Source organism: Kogia breviceps, chromosome 1 (genome assembly GCF_026419965.1).
Source record: "Kogia breviceps isolate mKogBre1 chromosome 1, mKogBre1 haplotype 1, whole genome shotgun sequence".
Lineage (NCBI taxonomy): Eukaryota > Metazoa > Chordata > Mammalia > Artiodactyla > Physeteridae > Kogia > Kogia breviceps.
Window position 1 is genome coordinate 4,739,272 of NC_081310.1, and position 19,897 is coordinate 4,759,168.

At 47.6% G+C, this 19,897-nt stretch overlaps 1 protein-coding gene across 2 annotated transcripts in view; it reads right to left on the bottom strand.

The window, feature by feature from the left end:
* Nucleotides 1-222: 222 nt before the first annotated feature.
* CRB1 (crumbs cell polarity complex component 1) overlaps nucleotides 223-19,897 on the bottom strand; it is a 280,936-nt gene continuing 261,261 nt past the window's right edge. For both annotated transcript variants that reach the window (XM_067020765.1, XM_067020771.1), the window contains one exon: nucleotides 223-1,372. In XM_067020765.1, the coding sequence (XP_066876866.1) occupies nucleotides 1,157-1,372 (216 nt within the window). In that variant the 3' untranslated portion in view covers nucleotides 223-1,156. The remainder of the gene's footprint in view (nucleotides 1,373-19,897) is intronic.

Below are 19,897 nucleotides of genomic sequence, written 5' to 3' on the forward strand. Positions count from 1 at the left end.
ATAAATCCAAAGTATATCGGGTTGGCCAAAAAGTTCGTTCTGGTTTTTCCATAAGATGGTACAAAAAAATCCGAGCAAACTTTTTTGCCAAACCAATATATGCATACATTTAAAGTTTTTACTTATATACTACTTTAATAGCATGCTATATGCATTTCCAAACACTTAAAAAAAATCTAATTAAATCTTTGGAGGAAAAAAATACATAAATAGAAGGCCCAGTATTTTCCCTCCAAACCACACAGATAGTCCTACACACATGCTCCTTGAAGTGTGTGCACTGTACTTTGGGGTTCTTACCTTTAGACAAGGTCATTGTCTGACACTGACTTATCAAAAAGCAGTTGGAAGGAAAGAGCTCGGTCTTTCAGGTTTGAGAATACGAGGTTGCCTTTTATTCTGTTTTCTGCCTCGGAAAGTGTTTCGACCTTAACCAACACCTTACAAAGGGCAAGGACTTGAAACGTAGCGCTTGAGGTGATGTAGTTAAAATGTTCTTCAAATGCCCCTAGCGGTTACTTCTGTTACATGTAGTGTCACAAAATGCAAAAAATATATATAGATAGAGAGATATTCAGAAAGAGGAACGACCACATTTCAATGTTTATTTGTGGATGGTGAGTCGCTTTTTAACCATAGGTCTTTCCCGTAACTTTCTCGAATCCATGACTGAAGGACAAAAAGCGTGCATCTCCTCATAGGTACAAACTAAAACCTTTCGCCACATGACAGGAAGAGTGAGAGATGTGTCTATTTTTTTTTTCTTTCCTGTAGTTTCTGTGTGAAAAAAATGCCGTTGCCAGCTGATGGGCAAACTAAAAACGTGTCCCCAAGTTGCAAAGAGTACAGAGTGTAGATGTCAGGCACTGGAGCTTTTCCCAGAAGTCGCATCCTCGGGAAGGTATTTTTGCTAATTATGAGGCTGAAATTATTGGCACAAGAAACACTGTTCCGTGATTGGCTAACGTAATACGATAAAACAATGGTGTCAAGTTGAACCACTGTGAACAGCCGTGCGGTGGTCAAAGGAGTCCTTCCCACAGGTTCAGTGTGGTCCCAGTTATAACTCGATGTCTCCAGGTTTGTCAGAAAAACGCTCAGGTCCAAGTGTCCCATTCGCAGTGCGTGGATCTCTTCCTCTAGAGACAGGATGGTCCTAAATCAGCCTTTCCATTGCAGGCGGAGCCGTCATGCTCCACATCTCCACGCGAGAGCCATCCTTTTCCTGACGGCTTGGGCTGTAGGACCCCTGAGTTGCCCTCTTGTTGGAGGCAACGACGGAGGCCACCACTGCCAGGAAGAGGATCAACAACAAGGCTAAAGTCACTGAACCGATGGCGGCGAAGACGTCTGAGAGCAAGTCGTCTGCCAACTGCAAGGATAGAAATAATTGTGATGTGAGTTACAGAGCAAAGGAGAACGTCCAGGTCAAGGAACTACCCTGGAATGGAAACCAGGCAGCGCGCAGGTGCCACTAGTGCTGGAGAAAGATCGGGGTGTGGAAGGAAAGTCAGGTGTCCTTATTCCCAGATCATGAGAATGTGACTGTCTCTAGAGTCCAAAGTCTAGAGGCAGAAAGTGAGGCGGGAGACATCTACTGTGTCTTAATTTCAGTGACTGAGGTCATTTGTGCGACATCAAGGCCAGAGGATGAACCCACACGTTTATTTGTAAAATAGTTCTGCATCTAAAGAGATGTACGGCTCACAGTCTTTCGACTCCCTCGCAAAAAGTTCTGATTTTGCACTGAAAAAAAAAGGGTTGTTTTACAGCCTTTCTTGGGAAAGGAAGCAAATTAAATGAGTTGGGTCTCATGGGAGAGATCTCGAGACCCAGGCTGGGCTGCCACCCGCTGGTTTCCACAGTCATCGCTTTGACTTGGATTCGGTGCGACAGCTGAATATGGTTGTGAAGACGCACGTGCGCCACGTGGCACCGAACCCGGGAGGAGAAAAGTGCAGGCGGAGCCCCGCACGGAGGAGCTGCGTCCGGGACCCTCGGGGGGGCGCCTTGGACAGAGTGGTTTGCCCAGGGCTGATTGCAATGTGTTCGTCAAGCACTTTTTAGCAATGGGTAAAACGAAACTGATTTAGTTGCATAGAAATATTAAAGACAGGACACAGTTGCTATTTGAATTTTTAACAGGTTTTCAAAGAAATATTTCTGTCAGGGTAAGTAAAAGCAGAAGTAAACCAGTTTACCTTCCCATTTAGCTTTCTCTAGGACCCATTCCCTGTTACCTCACCAAGCTACTGATATAAATGTAATCTTTGTTAGTTTAACGTCCTAGGGAATTTTAAACACCTTTGTGTTTTTTTTATTTTGCTGTTGTTGTTCACCGTGCTTTGATTTAGCCATTATATAATTAATATAATCCTTTAACACTGTATCTCTTCATAATAGTGTCTTGGGTGTACACTCACTATGAGCCTTGTTTGAATGTGCTTCATTCATTCAAGCATGCTTATTGACTATCTGCTATAAACATTGAACTGAGCTAGGAGATAAAAACAGAAGGTAAGTCAAAGTCTGAAATCTGGAGCTCAGCCATGCACACACATATACACAGATAATCATACATTACAAACACGTTATGATAATGTCATAAATGAAGTGCATAGGGGTGTAGGTAGAGTAATATTGGAATGTGGCATGTGATTACCTTTTGAAGGATAAATGAACATTCAAATAGTTCGGGCAGGAAATTCTAGTTGGGTGAAACAATTTGAAATCAAAAGGGCAAGAGTATATAAAAGTCCTTAGAGTTTGGGGAAACAGTAGGAAACCCGGCGTGACCAAATGTATTGTCCATAAATGTGTACGTTTGAGTGGGAAAAGGGTTTAAAAAGTTGGTGAGAGATAGAACTATAAGGTAGATGAATCTGGACAAGAAACTTGAAAGCCACACTAAAATTCGGACTTGGTCCTGAGGTCAGTGGGAGCCAGTGAAGGTGTCTGAGTGAGAGCATGATACGATCAAGTCGGTGTTTCATTAAAACTTGGCTCTGGTAACAGGGTGGAGGGTGGGTGGAAGTGAAGGTGGGGCTGGAGGTGGAGGAAACAGGAGTTTATTGTCTTAGTCGTGGTGAGATGACCTCTCGGCCTAAGTTTGCCAGTGGAGTGAGACTTGAAGAGGAAATGGTGGAGAGAGACTCGGGAGGCGGAGTCACTCCATGGCAGGCAGTGCGAGCTAGGCTGGGGAGGAGCGCAGGGAAGATGAGAATGGTCATCACAGGAGGCGACCCTGTTGGCTGGGGTCTCATTAACTGGGATCAGATACACAGGAGCAGAAACAGGCGTGCACGGGAAGACTGCCTTTGGGCCGGGAAAAGCTAGCGTCAGGTTCCTGGGCGACGTTCACGTGTGCGCTGCTACCCTCCACGTCACTGTCTGAAGTTCTGGGTCACGGCAACTTTTCCAGTTATTGGAGAAAAGCAGGTAGAGTTTCATAGAATTCAGTCGCTCTTGAGAAAAATTGTTTACCTCAACTAGAGGGCAGGTTCTCCGGCCGCACTGCGTGGCGAGGACATCCTTTATCTGTAGGGATAACTGGGGCAGATGAACACAGCCATAGACCTGGCCTTGAAAGCTCAAGAGTCTGGGTCTCAGCAGGACAGATGGACCCCTTGGTGTTATGTGGGGACCTCTAGCTCGTGTAACCCTCTTGTTCCAGCACCTCTGGACGCTGAATTCTCCTTCGTCTGTCCAGTCAACTGTGTCATCTTTGGGACTCAACGGTGGTTCTGCTGGGCGGGTGACTTGGGAGGGTCCACAGCCACACAGAGAGGAGACGGATCACTTGGTTTGCCTCTGTTTTCTAAACTTCTCTGGCGTCTTCTCATTGGGGCTGAGAATGATTGTACGGGGAAAGCTAATGCCGCCCAGACCCTCGCACCTGCTGCCCTGCAGCCGGAGAGGGAGGGGACGCGGCAGGTGTAGGCTCTGAGTTCGCGTTGGGACCCCAGTTCTGGCAGAACCAGAGGACTGATCCGCTTCACTTGTCTCGGGACCTGTGGGGAACCACGGCTCTTGTCTGTAGAGGCTCCACTGCTCTCAGCAATGCGGAGAGAACGGAAGGGCCAGCTCCAGACCCGAGAGAAAGCCCCTGCCTCCGCGGGCTGTGGGCCGAGCGGCGGGCCTCAGCCAGTGCCTGAAAGACCCTGGGTTTGATCACCTGTAACACCAGATCCTAGCATCTACTCCCAGGGATGGGAGTCAGGAGACACAACAGATGCAAAAGCCAAAGGGAATGTCCCAGAGTAAGTTCTCAGCACAGGAGAATGTGAGCAGCCGTGAAGATGTGATGTTATCACCTCGCTGACTTCAGTTAGTTCTGAAAGATGAACTAGAACTCCCTCAGTGCCTCGGGATACAAGCCGGGAGCCAACCTACAAGCCTAACAGGGCAATTCCGAGCTTCAGATAAAGTTTGGGATGAAATGGCTGGCCTAGCGATGTCAGATAGGGCGTGTCACTCAGCTCTGGTGGGGAGGCCAGGGAGTTGGAGTTTGAAATCGCCTCGGGAGGGCCCTTGGCTTTTGAATTCCCCTGGCGGAAAGGCCTTTTTTGCTCTGCTATTCTTCAAGTGGGCTTAAAATACACAGCCCTGGAATGGATCCTTTGATAACTGAAACTGCCGGGACACAGGAACTGACAAGACCGCCAGGTGTGGACCGTCCTGAAAAACAGCGTGAGTTGAAGACCAGCCCTGTTTGGATGGGTTGCGCTGCTAACGCCGCACTTTTGAATAACCTTTTTTCGGAAAAGACAGACCCCCAATTAATTAAAAGTTCATGTACAATTACTTTTCAGATGGCTTAGGCTGCAATCTGTATTGTTGACATCCTGTTTAAATGTACATTTTATACATGATCACGTTCAACTGTGGTGACTTTGAACTCCCCATCTGCAGAATAAAATAAATAGGTGCTTCATTTTTTTTTTTTTTTCCTCCAGGGAAGATTCATTCTGAAACATTGACTGGCTGTGGCCAAATGTGACCCAAGACAAGGACGCACGCTGGCATTCTCCGGGGAAACTGCCAGAACTTATTTTGAGCCTTCTCACCTGAGCCTAGGCTAGAACACGCTGGAAATACACATGAGCTGTTTTCCCTCAAACTCCAGAAGAGGAATTCTATACACTGTGAATCCTCTGAGGGGAGGCTGGAAACAACGCACCTGCGAAACAGACGGAAATGGGTTTGGATCCGGTTTGGCCACTGGCGTCGTACACTTACCTCTGCCGTTCGCCACCTGTAAAGCGGGAGTGACGGTTCCTGTGTCCTAGGCTTTTGCTCTGAGACGTGGCGCACCCAGGCGTGTGGAGCTCCTCTGGGGGGCGGCCTCAGAAGGGCAGTCGGCCCTTGTGGTCACTCCCGTTGAGCACTCTTCAGAGTGATGACCCCTCCCCGGCTGACTCCCCCGGTCCTGCCTGGGCGTCACAACACCCGCCAGAGGCCACCCACTCCGGCAACACGTCGGGACTCAGAGCCCAGCCTGGGAGCGGACAGGGGCGGCCGCCAACCTGGAGCTGGCAGGGGCCTGGGCCACCTGTTGGCCGCCAGGGCCCACAGCCCGCACTAGCCGACTGCTGGTCAGTTCATCTGATTTTGAAAACACAGAAGGAGCCGGCTTGTCTGCAAAGGAAAAGTCATGAGACTATCCCTGTCCTCCGCACCAGGATCTGCCTGCCCTAATATTTAGGGCCAACATGGAAAAATGTGAAAACAATAAACACATTGGAAGGAGCCCGGAAAAACAGGATATCTTAGGAAACTGGACCTCCTGTTTCCAGGTGGAAGGAGGTAAAGACGTTAGAGCTTTGACTTGAAGTGAGGGAATGCTACGACTGAGGCCGTGGTTTCCCCCGTAGGGGCATATTTTCTTCGAAGTATGTCTGTAGTTGAAAAAAGCAGAAATGTTGGGAGTTAAAAACTGGCTCCTGAAAAACGCTAGGGTGGAGTGAATTCCCCAAATCCTTCCTAGAATTCAGTTTATACGTCCGTTGTGTGGAAATATGTGGAGACAGCTGGAGACAGGAAGTTAGAATGTCTGGATGTACTAGTTAATTGCAGGTTATATTCCAGCTTCAATATGTGAGTTTCTGAAATGTGTGTGTGTGTGTGTTACACAAGAACATAATAGTACGTTATGTACTATTATGAGCATTAGTGATTAAGGGGAAAAATACTTTAAAGATGTGCTTTTACAAAGCCGGCTATAATATTAACTTCCATCTGTGTATCTAAAGTGAAATGAGGACATCTCTGACTCTCAGCCTTCAAATTAAAAATAAAGAAGAGACAGATAGATAGATGAGAGAGAGAGAGAGAGAGAGAGAGCAGTTCTTGTGAATTACTATTGTAACGAGTAGGTCTTGAATTTGGTGGATGGTAAAAAACTCCCACACAGACCTGGGTCCTTGAACTATCTCTTATTAGTGAACTGCTAGGAACAGCCGTTTCCATAGTAATATTGAATATGTGCCAGAACTCTCTTTTTAAAGTGAATATTGCTGCAGCAGCCCATTTTCAACCATAAATACTCTGTCCACTTTACAGTTATAAGGGGGGAAACAGGGAACTGAGGAGCTGAAAGCGGGGCCTGGGGCAGCATCCTCGCACGGGGAGGGGGCCACCCAGCAGATGTTCCTGTCACCTTGCAAAACGCTCAGGACCGGGAAGCGTGTCAGCCGCGGAGCCCCTCCAGGCAGCCGACGGCCACAGGGACCAGGGACCGGGGGGGCGTCTGAACCGCAAGCCCAGTAGCATTTTCTCCTTGGCGCTGCCGTCTCCTCATCCGCTGTGCTGCCTCTCCCAGAAGACACACAGGCTCTCAAAGGAAACCGACATAGTCTTTCAACCAATCCTCACCAAATAAGTACAATTCCTTACAACTCTACTAATTGGGGACCGTCTTGACAGCCTGGTGATGGAGAAACCCGGCGACACGAGGTGGTTCCCGGCACCACCCCCACCCCCCGCGGAGGGCTGCTGTCCTGGGAACCTTCTAATGTGATTTCCACATCAGGCCCCACACCGAAGACGGTGGAATCGCTCCTGGAAATTTGGCACACGGGAGGCAAATCAGAAAAGGAGCTGGTCCAGCGCAAGGCTGCACGTTCGGGGTTCCAGCCCCAGTTGAAAGCATCGCTTCTTTCACAACTGACCGCCAGCCCACGCACGACGTCTGTGGGCTTTTAGGGGAAGAGCGCCACTATTCTGAGATTTGAGGGGTGCTGTGACACTGGTCACGAAGGGACACAGGTACGCCTGCGTTCAGCAAACGGCTCTTGAGCGCGCCCCCCGTGTGAGCACGGTGGCAGCTAGAATACAGTGCTGAGCCCGCGGTCCCCAGCGCCACCCGCCTCGTGCTGGGCCTGGAATTCTGGCCCCGATGTCTCACAAGCTCGCTCCTCCTCGGGACGCCACGTTTTCAGCAGAAGCATAGATGTAGCTGGAAGTTTGGAGACAGCTTTCCTCGTCTCTCTCCTTAAGCAGGTGGTACAAGTCATGTAATTGTTCTCCTTGGAAGACCAGGCCTTATGAATAAAAATTCGCTCCTCGCCTCGTACAAGAACCAGATCCCAGCAGCCCAAACTCAGATTTCATTCTGTTCTTGGAAAGGTTTTGTTTGAGGGTAGTTGCTGCCCCTTCTGCTGACCCTGGGTCAGGGGCGTTACCAGATGTTGTGCGCACAGAAACGCTTAGATTCCAGGTAGGGAGGATCGCATCCTGTCACCTTCTCAGGGAGGCCTTGCCTGATCGCCCTCTTTACCTGTAATCAGCTTCATCTCTCTCCGGCTCGCCGCGCCCTGGGACACCGAACAGTTCACCGGGGGGGGGACACCTAAGCCTAAGCCTAACTCCCCTCCCCTGGACCAGCATCCGTGCCCCGGGGACCCCGCGGCGATCCCCGCTGGGCGGAAGGCTTGGCCCGCAGCGCATGGCGAGCTCTCAACTCCACGCACAGCGCTTCTCCCCGGGGGTTCCTGCAGGAGGACACCCTCAGCCTGTGACCCACGGGGGGAGAGACAGCCGCTCTCCAACTCCGCCGAAGGGTCAGGGCGCCTCGGCGGGGCTGTGGGCAGACACCGGTGGGGGGAGCGGGGTGTGCGGCCGACCAGAAACCACGTGTGATCAAAGGGTGAAGGGGGCCGGTGTCATTATATACCTTGGCTACTATTCCTTTCCGTGGACCTTCTCCCGTCCCGGAGCCCGGATGGGAATGTCCTCAGGTGACACAAGCAGGAGAGGCGAGAGATCTTTTTTTTTTTTTTTTAAATACCATTTTCTATGTGTGAAACGTTCTTTCTGTCTCCGCCAGGTGAGCCCCTGGACGTCACCGTGGCCCGTTTTGGTCTCCGAAACCCTGGGTAGACGGTCACACTTCCTTTCCTCTTTTTCCGCCCCTTCTCTCTCTCTCTGCGTTCCGGAAAGCAGTGGTCGCCGGCGGAGGACTCGGGGTGTGCAGCGCGCTCCACACCTGAGCTGCTCACACCTGTGTCTGCCAATCGGACACCCTTTCCCTCTGCGTTGTTTTCCACCGCGATCCACTCCGAACGCATCCCTGCCCGTCCGCTCGGACTGCTCTCTTGTGCAGCCTCAGGCTCACAGCCCGGTCAGGACAGAAACTGTCTCTTACGTGGCTGGTTAACCGGTCCTCTAGCCATTCTTTCTTGCCCCAGAATCTACCCCAGCCAGCCAGCCCTACAGATTAAAAAAAAACAAAAAAAGAGCTTGCTTACCTGGCCGGGAAGCCCACGGATGCCGACCGTAGCAGCCCTGCCTAACCGTGTCAAACCTAAGCTGCCGAGTTTTAAGTCAAGGCTGGTTTTGACTTTGCCTCCGTTTCCCTGCGAAGTCGGCGCCAGCTCTGCCCTGCACGTCGGCAAGGCGACTGTCCTTAGCCGCCCCTCTCGAGCGGGGAGCAGCCTCCCCGGCCCGGCCGCCCCTCCAGGCTGAACACGCCCTTTCCGGAGACCTCTCCTCCGCTCCGAGCGCCCTGGGGCTTAGCTGCCCCCTGCACATCCCCCGGGGACCCCGCGGGCTCCCCTCCCGGCATCTCATTCCCGGAAGCCCAGGGCTCAGCAGCGTTTACAAGAGCTGCGGCCCGGCCTGCCCGGCGGGCCCCGTCCCCGCGCACTTGAACGTGCTGCCCTGTTCATCAGGGGGTTAGGCCACCCTCCACCCCGCCCTTCAGGGCTGTACGGATGAGTACCTGTTTCCTCTGGAACTTTCCGACACGACAAAGTGCAGTGCTTTGCACAGAGTGGCCGATCAACTGTTACCGACTCACCCGCTGGTAGCGCTTGTGGCTCTGGTTAATTGAACGCCTGGATTCGACGCTTTTTTCCGTCGTCGGGAGACTTCTCCACGGCCGGGAGTTCATCGGCGGGGACATCGTTCACGCATTTGTTCACGCGCTCATTCACTGTTCACGCAGTGTCAGTGAACTCCGTGACCGTGGCACGCGGCCACGGACACACGGGTCCTGGACACGCGGGATTCAAAGGCATAGGCATCGCCTCTAGAGAGTTCAGCGTGGAGTGACGGTCCCGGGCCGGGCGGCCACACACACCGCCACAGTTCAGGCGACGGGCCCTCTGGCAGAAGGAGGTAAGGAAGGGTGCTGAAGGCGCAAAGGAAACACCGCGATCCAGCGGGAGAGAGAGGGAGAAGCGTGCCTGGGCCTCTCCTGCTTGCCTGGGAGGCTGGTGGAGGGGAGTGCTTCTTGCCTCTGCAGAGCCCCACGCCGAAGAGAAGCAGCAGCCCGTGTGTCGGGAAAGCGTTCACCCAACCTGGGCAGTAACCCAGACAGATTCCCTTGCAGGAAGCTTCTCTCCTCTCCCTCGGAGAAGCAGAGGCCAGAATCGCACGCGCAATTTCACGGATATTCTCTGCAGGTTCTCTCCTAGCACATCTGACCTACACCTCTTAGAAGAAACCTATCAGCCTCATATGCCAGGACTCCTCTACTAACCTGGGTTTTGTAGGACACAGAAGGATTTAAATTTCTTTATACGCCTTCTCTGACATGGTCTATAGATTTTAGAAGGTGATTGATAAGTATATCAATTGATTTTATACAACATTTCAAAAGCAAGAGAATATCCAGCAAACAAGTTAAACAGGCAGGGGGACTTTTGAGATTAAATCATACTAAAATGACATGACAACGAACAACTAAATGCAATTGATTGTATCCTTGATCAAAAAACCCAAAAATCGGGCTTCCCTGGTGGCGCAGTGGTTGAGAATCCGCCTGCCGATGCAGGGGACACGGGTTCGTGCCCTGGTCCGGGAAGATCCCACATGCCGCGGAGCAACTAAGCCCGTGAGCCATGGCCGCTAGGCCTGCGCGTCCGGAGCCTGTGCTCCGCAACGGGAGAGGCCACAGCAGTGAGAGGCCCGCGTACCGCAAAAAAAAAAAAAAAAAAAAAAAAAAAAAAAAAAAAAAACCCAAAAATCTAAAGGACAATTTTGGGACAATTAGAGAAATCTGAACATGGATAGTACATGAGATGGTAAATTTCTTGAATGCCATACTGGTGTATGGTTGTAGAAGGGAGTCCTTTTTCTTTGGAGACACTTGCTGAAACATTTAGTGGTAAAGTGTTACAATGTCTGCAACCTACTTTCTAAAGCTAGAGCAAAAAAATGTATGTACATAGAGGTAAGAAAGGGAGCAAAATATTAAAAAACTGTTGAAACTGGATGAGGGGTATGTGTTCACTGCACTATTTTTTTTTTCTGATTTTCTTTAGCTTTCATTTTTTTTTCCCAAAAATATTAGAAAAGTATTGCTGATTTCTCTCCCTGCTATACTTTTATTGCCTAGTAAATCTCGTTCCCATCGATGGTTTTATCTCCCATCTAGACACTGAGACATTCATGGATCACATCACATGCCAGTTTCCTCACACATTTGGCCCTAACCCTCCTGCCGGAGCCTAACGCAGTGCCAGGCACACAGTGGGCGTCCATGGACTTTCTCACCATCTCCTGGCACCGTCCTTCCTGACCTAAGAGCTGTACCTTGGCCCTTTCCTCACTTGGAATTCTTTCTTCTTAGCAACTTTCTTCAGTCGGTGAAAAGCTGCTATTACTTCATTCTCACATTAAGCAGGAGAAAGAACGCCAAACCCCCAGCACCCTTGTGGCTTATCACATGTCCTTTTGGCAAAGGTGATCTAGTCTGTGTCCTTGTATTTATTGCCCCCAAATCAGAACCAGTTGCCAGAGAAATGAAGGTCTATTGGTTTGTGTTGGCTTAATCCACGTCAGGGGGGCTTTAGGGGCATATAAGGATAATTTGACCAGCAAAAGGAAAGCCATAAAAATGATCAAAAACGCTAAAAGATATGCTGAGAACACCAAGCTTATTTTACTGAGGATTTATGGCCAACTTATCAGAAAATTATTTGGTCCAAGTCTACATTCAAATAGGTCCCTCAGTAATTCAGCAAAGATTCCAGCCTCTGAAAAAAACAGCCTCTATAATGAGATACTCCAGTAACCCCTAACTTGCAGCACATGTAGTTTAATTTTCAGCAGTTGTGAGACTGCAGTAAATCCAGCTTTTGAATAACTAGTTCCACCGATACCTCAGACCTGCATTCAATTAGCAGAGCACGAAGATCAACGCCATCCCCTCTCCTGACATACCTGCGTCCGTGTTTATGAACCAAATCGAGCTTCAGTGTCTGACCTCCCCCACATGGCAGCCGTACCAGCGCCCGCTGGGTCCCAGCAGAAGCAGGTGCTAAGTCACCAGGCTCTGCCGCATCGTGTCAGCTGTGCCCCAGGCCCAGCTCTGGGGGTTGTATTTTATTGACCAGGCTCAAATTGGTTTCCCGTCGTGCAGGCGATAAAGTGTGGCATGAAGTCACCCATGTGAAATATATTACCTTATCTTTGACAGCTTGTCACTGAAGTCCTTGTTTATATAATCTATTGTGCCATTTACTCTATTCTTATTTTACAAAGCAAACACAGAAATAAAAACCCTTGCTTCCAGTGTTTCGTGGATGAATGTCTATACCCTGTACCTTCTCTTAAATAATCTCAGAAGTAGCTATCTCTATCGTCATCGTCGGATTACATCAAATTATCAGATTTTCAGTTTCAAAGTCTGCCTCGTGGAAGATAAACGATGCATTGCGTGCTTTAACGGGAATCCTTCCACAGTGCAGCTCTCTCCCTTCCAAATCGTTCGAGACTTGCTACGTCTGAACAGGGAAGGAGCCTGCCATGCTGAGCTTGGTCAGATCCAAAGTGAACATTTCCTAAATCTATGAGCTTGTCACCACTTAGAACACCAGGGTATCTTACCACCAGCAAAGATATTGGGAAGATTGATTAAAGTAGTATTTCGTTTTAGAACTAAAGAGTTCTTTCAGAAGTCAGGCTTTCAAATTCCAAATAAGCCATGTGGTAATAAAACTCTATGGCAGGATTGAAACAAAACAAAACACAAACACAAAAACCTTATGTCTGATTTTGGTAATAGTCCACCTAAATGTCCCCAAATGCAACTGGGGTTAAAGATCTCTTTACATCGGTATTGAGGATGTACAACCTTCCTTCTTGGAGGGACAGAAATAAAGTCTAACAGCATTTAACTCAGTCTAAAAATACTGCTGAACTACAGTTGCCCTGTCTCTATGTATTAATGTAGCATAGAATTTAACAGCCTGTTATGAGACCAGACAATATAGCTGTGCTGGTTATTTTACACTTTTGGAGCTCTAAGTGTATGTACACAGTAATTATGATATACAACATGTCTGCACTGCCTTTTGAAATAATGGTTTAGGAGATTCTTGTGTGAGAAGTTCTCTTCCTTCCCCACAAAGGGCTCAAAGGACGAATCTTCTCCTTTTGCCACTGACTGATTTCTAGTGACTATTTTAATAAAATGAAGATCAGATTCTGTTTTCTAACCAGCTCAGAGACCTTTTTAAGAAGAAATAAGATAACCTAGCTAACATGTTAAGCTGTGTTTTAGTTCTATAATTTGTCATTAATATTCCAAACTGTAAGGCTTTTCTCCGGATAATCTCTGCTGATTACTGCATTTTCTCATATTCTGTGTCATACTGAAATTTTAATTATTTACATTCTTTTTTTCCCCCTGAAGTTTGGAGTAATTGCCTAAAGAATATTCCCCTTACTAACTTAAATAATTTGAAGCATGAAAATTGTGTTTTCTAAACTCCCGAAGAGACTGAGGACTGAGAATTCAAGCTATAAACTAAGCCTCTCCGGTTTTGTTGCTTCTTCTTCCCAGACCCCAGAATAACACTCCTCTCCCATCTTTATAAAATATTTCCCCTGGGTCTTTAACTTTTCGATTCCACCGCCATTTAGATGACTTGTCCCCAGGGGTACGGCTGTGCTAAGAGCCTCAGGAAGAAAACCAAGATCAGTCACCAGGCTTGCAGAGCCCTCCCCGATTCTGTTTACGAGGATGGCTGCCAATTCTCCAAACGTGCTCTGCGCTCATGTTCTTGTCAGGGTCACTGTGCTCGCACAGCACAGATTAAACACGCAGCCTCGGGACTCTCAGTGCTGTTCGGAGAAGCATTTGCATTCCACTGACGGCGCGGGGTGTCAAAGGAAGCCATCTGCTCTGATTTAACGACACAAGGGACAGCTACGGCTCCGAGAAGAGAGTTGCAACGTGCCTCACCTCAGCCAACCACTCCTCTGTGGGGCCGACCTGGGCAGGAATCGCCTCCATATTAAGAGGTTCTCAGAGGTTGGCCCTCTACCCAATGGTTTCCTTGTTCTCTTTGATTAAAATTTCTTTGCTACCGTTTTTTAGGCCTCTTTCCCTGGTCTCAGGAACCTAGAATAAATCTAGTATTTCTACTACAAGGTGGCAACTAGGTCGTTGATTATTTGTGCATTCTACCCAGGTCATTCATCTTTTCGATATTCTACAATGAGATCAGCTGTAAACCACTTTGGAACTAAAAGGTGGTACATAGGGGAAAAAGGAAAAGTAATTAAAACCTGAGGACTAAACCTGTCCCTGGCATCTGACAAGTCACCTCATTTTAATCTTCACAGTGGTCAAAGGATACAGAGATCATTGCCCTTAATTAAAAGATCTTTTAAGCAATTTGTCCCAAGTAACAAATTTCTTAAGCGGCAGATCCTGTACCCAAATGGTCAGGGCTTGTTCAGTTACGCACAGATGCATCCTAGGTAGAGCACTATATAGATGTAACCCCAAATCTACCCTGAATTTCAACTAAGTTACCCTTATTCGACCTACTTACACACTGAGAGATGAGTAATAACAGTTATTTTACACTTGAGGTCTCTTGCTATGGACAGCACTTATATAACCAGCTGCGTTTCTCTGCTTATTGGCGTTGGTTTAACTTTGGGGGACTTTGCATGTCAGAATAAGCTCCAACAAAGTAGGCTGAGAGGTGCAAGGATTTTGTTTGTGAGTTCTAGGAAGGTGCCCAGCAGACAGTGGCTGCCTGGAAGGTAAGCTGTGTCTATATACTGTGCCCGCATAGACCCTGAAAAATTCAGGCAGACAACAAAGAAAAGCACCCATCATTCACAACTTTCAGTCCCATGCTTTTAACACCTCAGCACGTCTATCAAGAAATAAAACAAGGAAACAATGCAGAAAATCTCCCAAGGTTGCCGCTTGTATAAAACAGCCCTGTGCCACCCTCCAGTTTCAACACAGTGTTATCAGGCGATGATTAAGAAGGTGGCTGTTTCCTCGCTTCACAGTGTCAGAAAGCAAGGTATCAAGCCAACAACTCCCTTTGTAGGTGCAGCACTGAGACTGCACCCACGTAGTGCTTCCAACTGTAAATATTAATGGTGCAGAAAAGAAAGAGATCTTCCCTGGCTCTGGGCTTCCTGAGCTCAGCAGATTACATGACACTCTGGCATGATTTGCTGAGATGTAGAAAACTGAACTTCTTGTTAACAAGTTTCCATGTATTTTTTACTCCATCAGCAGGTTCTTGAATCAATGCCTAGATTAGGTTTGACTAACATCAGCAGAATTTGACTTTGATGGAAAGTTTTAAATTTATAATAAAAAATTGTACATCCATTTGGCAATTTCCAAGTAAAAGGAGCTAATCCTTCTGGAAGCTATAGCACTTATTATACCTGGTTCCCCAAAGCACATTGGTTCTTTTGCTTCCCCCCGGATGAAGAAGCCTATAACGCTTTCAGGGCACTGGGGAACACTTAGGGACACACGAAGAAGGCCTTTCACATGTCACCCACTGCCAAAGGATTGAAGGTCTCCGTGAGCTTGGAAGAATGACAGGGTTGTTTTTATACTCCTTTTGAGACACTAATTTCAAAACCATTATATAGGAGCTCCTATTTTCTTGTAGATTTTAAAAAAGTGGCCTCAACATCGTTTATGTGAAAGCACGCACGCACATTTTACTCTATATAAAGTATATGAGTACGACTTATAGTTCCTGCACTCGGTAAGTGCCGGTAGATGAGGACGGTGGTACAGGAGTCCCTAAAATGCGCTTAAGCTGTCCCACTGCAATGGCCCATTAGTACCCATAAAAGGTCTGACGCAGAAAGGTTATCCTACACTACCATGTACAAAATCAAGGAGGGCAGCATTACCTGTGTACAAGACGTTATAAAGTCTACCTACGTTTGTTTATAAGAACACGCTTTGAATTGTGTAGCAAAAATTCTAATTGGCATATTCTCGGCCGTGGACTCCTGCAGTTCATTACATGCCATATTTCTGCCTTACTGTGTGATTTCAAGATCCATACTTCTCTATATTTAGAAAGCCGCCCTCAAACAGAATATAGCATCTTCTTCTCCCGTGTCAACTTCAGAGCTCGTGACACGTGGTAGGTGCTCGAGTTCTTTTTGACTGGTTTGACAAATTGGATAGCATTGTAAAACAAATGCAAAAGCAAACTTGACATAGATGACGAGCAGCTCCCGCTCGATCCGGGCGATATTTGGTTTACTCGCCAGGTAGAGAGGAAGGCCCGGTAGACCCGCGCGTCAAGGCCCACCTGGGCCTCGCTCTGAACTCAGCGAACTCAGCAGGAGCCTGTCACTGTGAGTGCAGGCTGTGACCACTGGAATGCGCAGATCCGTGAACAAACCCTTAAAAGGCACTTGGGCCAAGGATGGTGCCGTCGTCAAATGTGCTCTAGCTAACAGTGCCGTGTGAGTTAGTCGGCGGGACACGGCCTACTCCGCCCTCCCAGAATCTTTTATTTCAACAGGGAGCCACTCAAATGCTTTGCCCCTGGTAAACGCACGTCACCTTCGTGACTCTCACAGTGCCTCCCAGGCCCTTTGCATCCCAGAATGCCTCTGCACAAAGGGGCACGTTGTAGCGCCAACCCGCCCCCACCGCCGCGGCGGGAATCCAGCCGAACACGCCACGATCTCTGTCTCAGGGCAGAAGACCAATTATATGCCATCACTCAGAACCTGCACCTCTTGAGCTCACCCCACAAGGTGAGTGGGAAACTCAAAGTCCTCACTTAGGGTTCTGCAAATACAATATTAAACGGAGATGCTTATGTTGGTTTCTGTAATTCAAGAGCATTTATTTTGGTAATTTAAGTGGCAATGGAGTTATCCCAGTTCAAACACACATGACCTTTACCCTCAAGAAGCTGCAAATTAGGATAATGTACATACTGCCAGCTGTGAATATCTTTAGCATCCACAGGACTTAACTGGTAAAAAATAAATAGGTACCGGATTCCATGAGAGCCACAGGGCAGATTTCACAATCTATTTTCCATTTCCATTTTTTCATTTTCTCCCTGGAAATTGTTCTTCAAAACATTCCAGGGCTTCCCTGGTGGCGCAGTGGTTGAGAATCCGCCTGCCGATGCAGGGGACGCGGGTTCGTGCCCCGGTCCGGGAAGATCCCACATGCCGTGGAGCGGCTGGGCCCGTGAGCCATGGCCGCGGAGCCTGTGCGTCCGGAGCCTGTGCTCCGCAACGGGAGAGGCCACAACAGTGAGGCCCGCATACCACAAAAAAAAACCAAAAAAAAAAACAAAACAAAAAAACATTCCAGAGTTCCCTGGATGCAGTCTGTCTCATGAAAAACTTGCATTTCCTTAACCTGTGTATAATGGTACCTATTTCAAACACCCATTTTACAATTAAGAAATGCTAACATTTCTGAAACATTTGGGTAGGGCAGTCTGCTTAAAAACAATCTCCAAGTGTTGTGTTTTATAATTTAGGAAACAGAAACCCAAGATTGTGTTTTTGGAGGAAAATCAGTGATGAGTCTGAGTAAATCACTTAACTTGTTTGGGCCTTAGTTTGGGCATCTGTAAAGTGGCAATAACATTCCTACTGATGTTACGATTAAATGAGATACTACACGTTGGGCACTTTTGATCGTCGGGACAGCTCGATATCAGAGAAGGCCTCGCTCTCGGAGGAAGAGACACCAGGGGGCCCTGGTCACCTGGTCCCTGAGCCAGTGGGGTTTCCTGGGCTGGTGACTCTTCTTGGGCAGTTGACGGTCCACTTTCAGAAACTTCTGGCTTCCTTAGCTCTGAAAATAGACGGCACTAACCACGGAAATGCTTCAACCACCTCCTGCTTGGTCTAGGGTACATTTTATAAGGATTTGCACAATTGGGACATTTACAAAAAGTGACTACATGTATTTATTAATTGTATGTACTTTAAGATGATGAACGATAGCAGCATTAGTCTATCGCCTCAAAGAATCTTTTTTTCATGGTGCTGGTCCAGGGAATTTGCTCAATTTTCAGGGAAGGGAGACAACCTGAATCTCCTCAGACCAAAAACACGCCTTTGGTCCTTTGAGAAGAAAAGCGAGAGCATCATGGGCCTGAATATCCTCAATTCATGAATAAGAACTTTAGAAAGATACAAATGAAGTTTAAAAAAGATGCTTAAAGCAAATCATAGTCAACAAAACTATGCCTAGAGGAAATTTTAATTAGTAGAAATCAAAAATTAAGCTAAAGAATATGTGCCTTTAATACTCTAGTGAAAAAACAGCCCCCACCCCACCAAATCTATTCAACAAAACTTCCTGCCTGAACAGCATTAAAAAAAAAAGAATCTCTGGAACAAGGAACAGTTTGTATTAGTTTGAGTTCCAATAGGAAAGAATAAGACTGAGAATATCATTGAGGCGTTCTCATCAGTCAAACAAAACCATCATTAAAGAAAGGTGCTCCCATTTTTTGGTGGAAGGTAATCCTTCTAATCAAAGTGAGTGCTAGCCCACAGATAATCACAACCTATTGGAAATAATTTAGAGGAGAGCACGGAGAGGCCTAAATCAAGTCACTAGGAAATGACTCTTGCTTCTCGGGCTGGAGGTCAACAGGCGCTTGGATCCATGATCTTGCCCTAGCTTACATTTAGCTGATTTTACATCCCATCACTTCCCAGAATCCTTCATCTGTCCTAGTCAGGCCTGGCCGCTCTGTGTACTTCACATCATCCAAACTTTGTTCCTACAATCACATCTTTCCTTGTGACCTTTCTTCTCTCTTGAATGCTCTCCCGTTTTCTGTCCTCCAAATAATCTTTCTCGTGTTTTATGGCCTCGTTTAATTCCCATAACCTCCATGAAAACTCCCCCTCTTGGAATAGCTCATAGTGACCAGACTTCTGTGAATTCATACTGTGCTTTTACTCAGTAACATAAATTAGGGGCTGTTTTCAACATGTCTTGTAGTTTCTTTTTCCTCTGAAACTAGACTGTTGTTTTCTTGAAATTCTTAGAGTAGGGATTATAGATTATATTCCCCTGATCCCCTGACCTCCTTCCTCACTCCCTGTGTCCAGCCCACCGTCAGACACGTTGTAGAAACGCGTGTGTGGATGCGATGGTTACTTCTTTGACTCTCGGGGGCAGGCGACGGCACCGACTCGGCAGTTTCCTGCCTCGTCGTGGGACTTGTGAAAGGACAAAACTTTGGATTTCCTGCTGAGAGGCCCAGAATGTCAGCTCACCCCACGGGAGAAGTTACTGCAGAAGAAGGTGGCTTGGAGGGAGGACGAGCTGGCAATGAGAAGGAGGGAGAGGGCGGCTCAGACCTTTAGGTGCAGCTGAATTCGAAAAGGGTAGAACATTTGGAAATTTCTTTGTGAGGCTTGTCTGACAACCAGACAAATTGTGAAAAATGATCAGCTTTGCTCTTGCTAATTTGCTCTCGGGGCAAATACAGGCATTTCATCCACGTCCCTGGGCACGTGTGGCGGCCGTAGGGCCCTTTCTACTTGGGAAGAACTCTAGCTCTTTCCCGGGTCCTCCTTTTCTCCTGGCACCACCTGAATTTCTTCAGCATCTTTCCCTCTCTCATTGCGTAGGGCTCTTCAACAGTCTGTCTGATGTTTATCATCTTTTGGGATCAGTGCCATAAATCTCCTTCCCTGTCTTAGGTCTTTAAAGCCTCTTTCCGTGACCCCGAAGGAAGTTTATGGCTCTGATGGCTGTTCTCCAGGTTTCCTTTCTCAAACCCTTGCGATGCAGATGCAATTATACAAGGAAGAATTCATGATCATTTAGGCAGTGGGTAATCATAAATGCAGCGTGGCGCTTACACACGAACGAGAACTTGGGCTCCTGAGCTCTCTTTGCTAACAGGCACACAGCTTTACTTGTGACTTAATTTCTTCTGGGAAAACCGATTTAATTAGCCCTTTGGTAACAAACAATCAAACAAAACCCAAAATCATGTCAGGAAAACACGAGTTCTTGTTTTGCTAAGAAAATTCCTGCTCATTCTAAGACCTGGGTCAGTTATCTTCCATGCATAACGTTCCCTGCCCTCCCCCGCTCTGGGTAAACCCCACACCACAAACCATTCATTCGTCCACATCTATTTATCCCTTCCGTAAG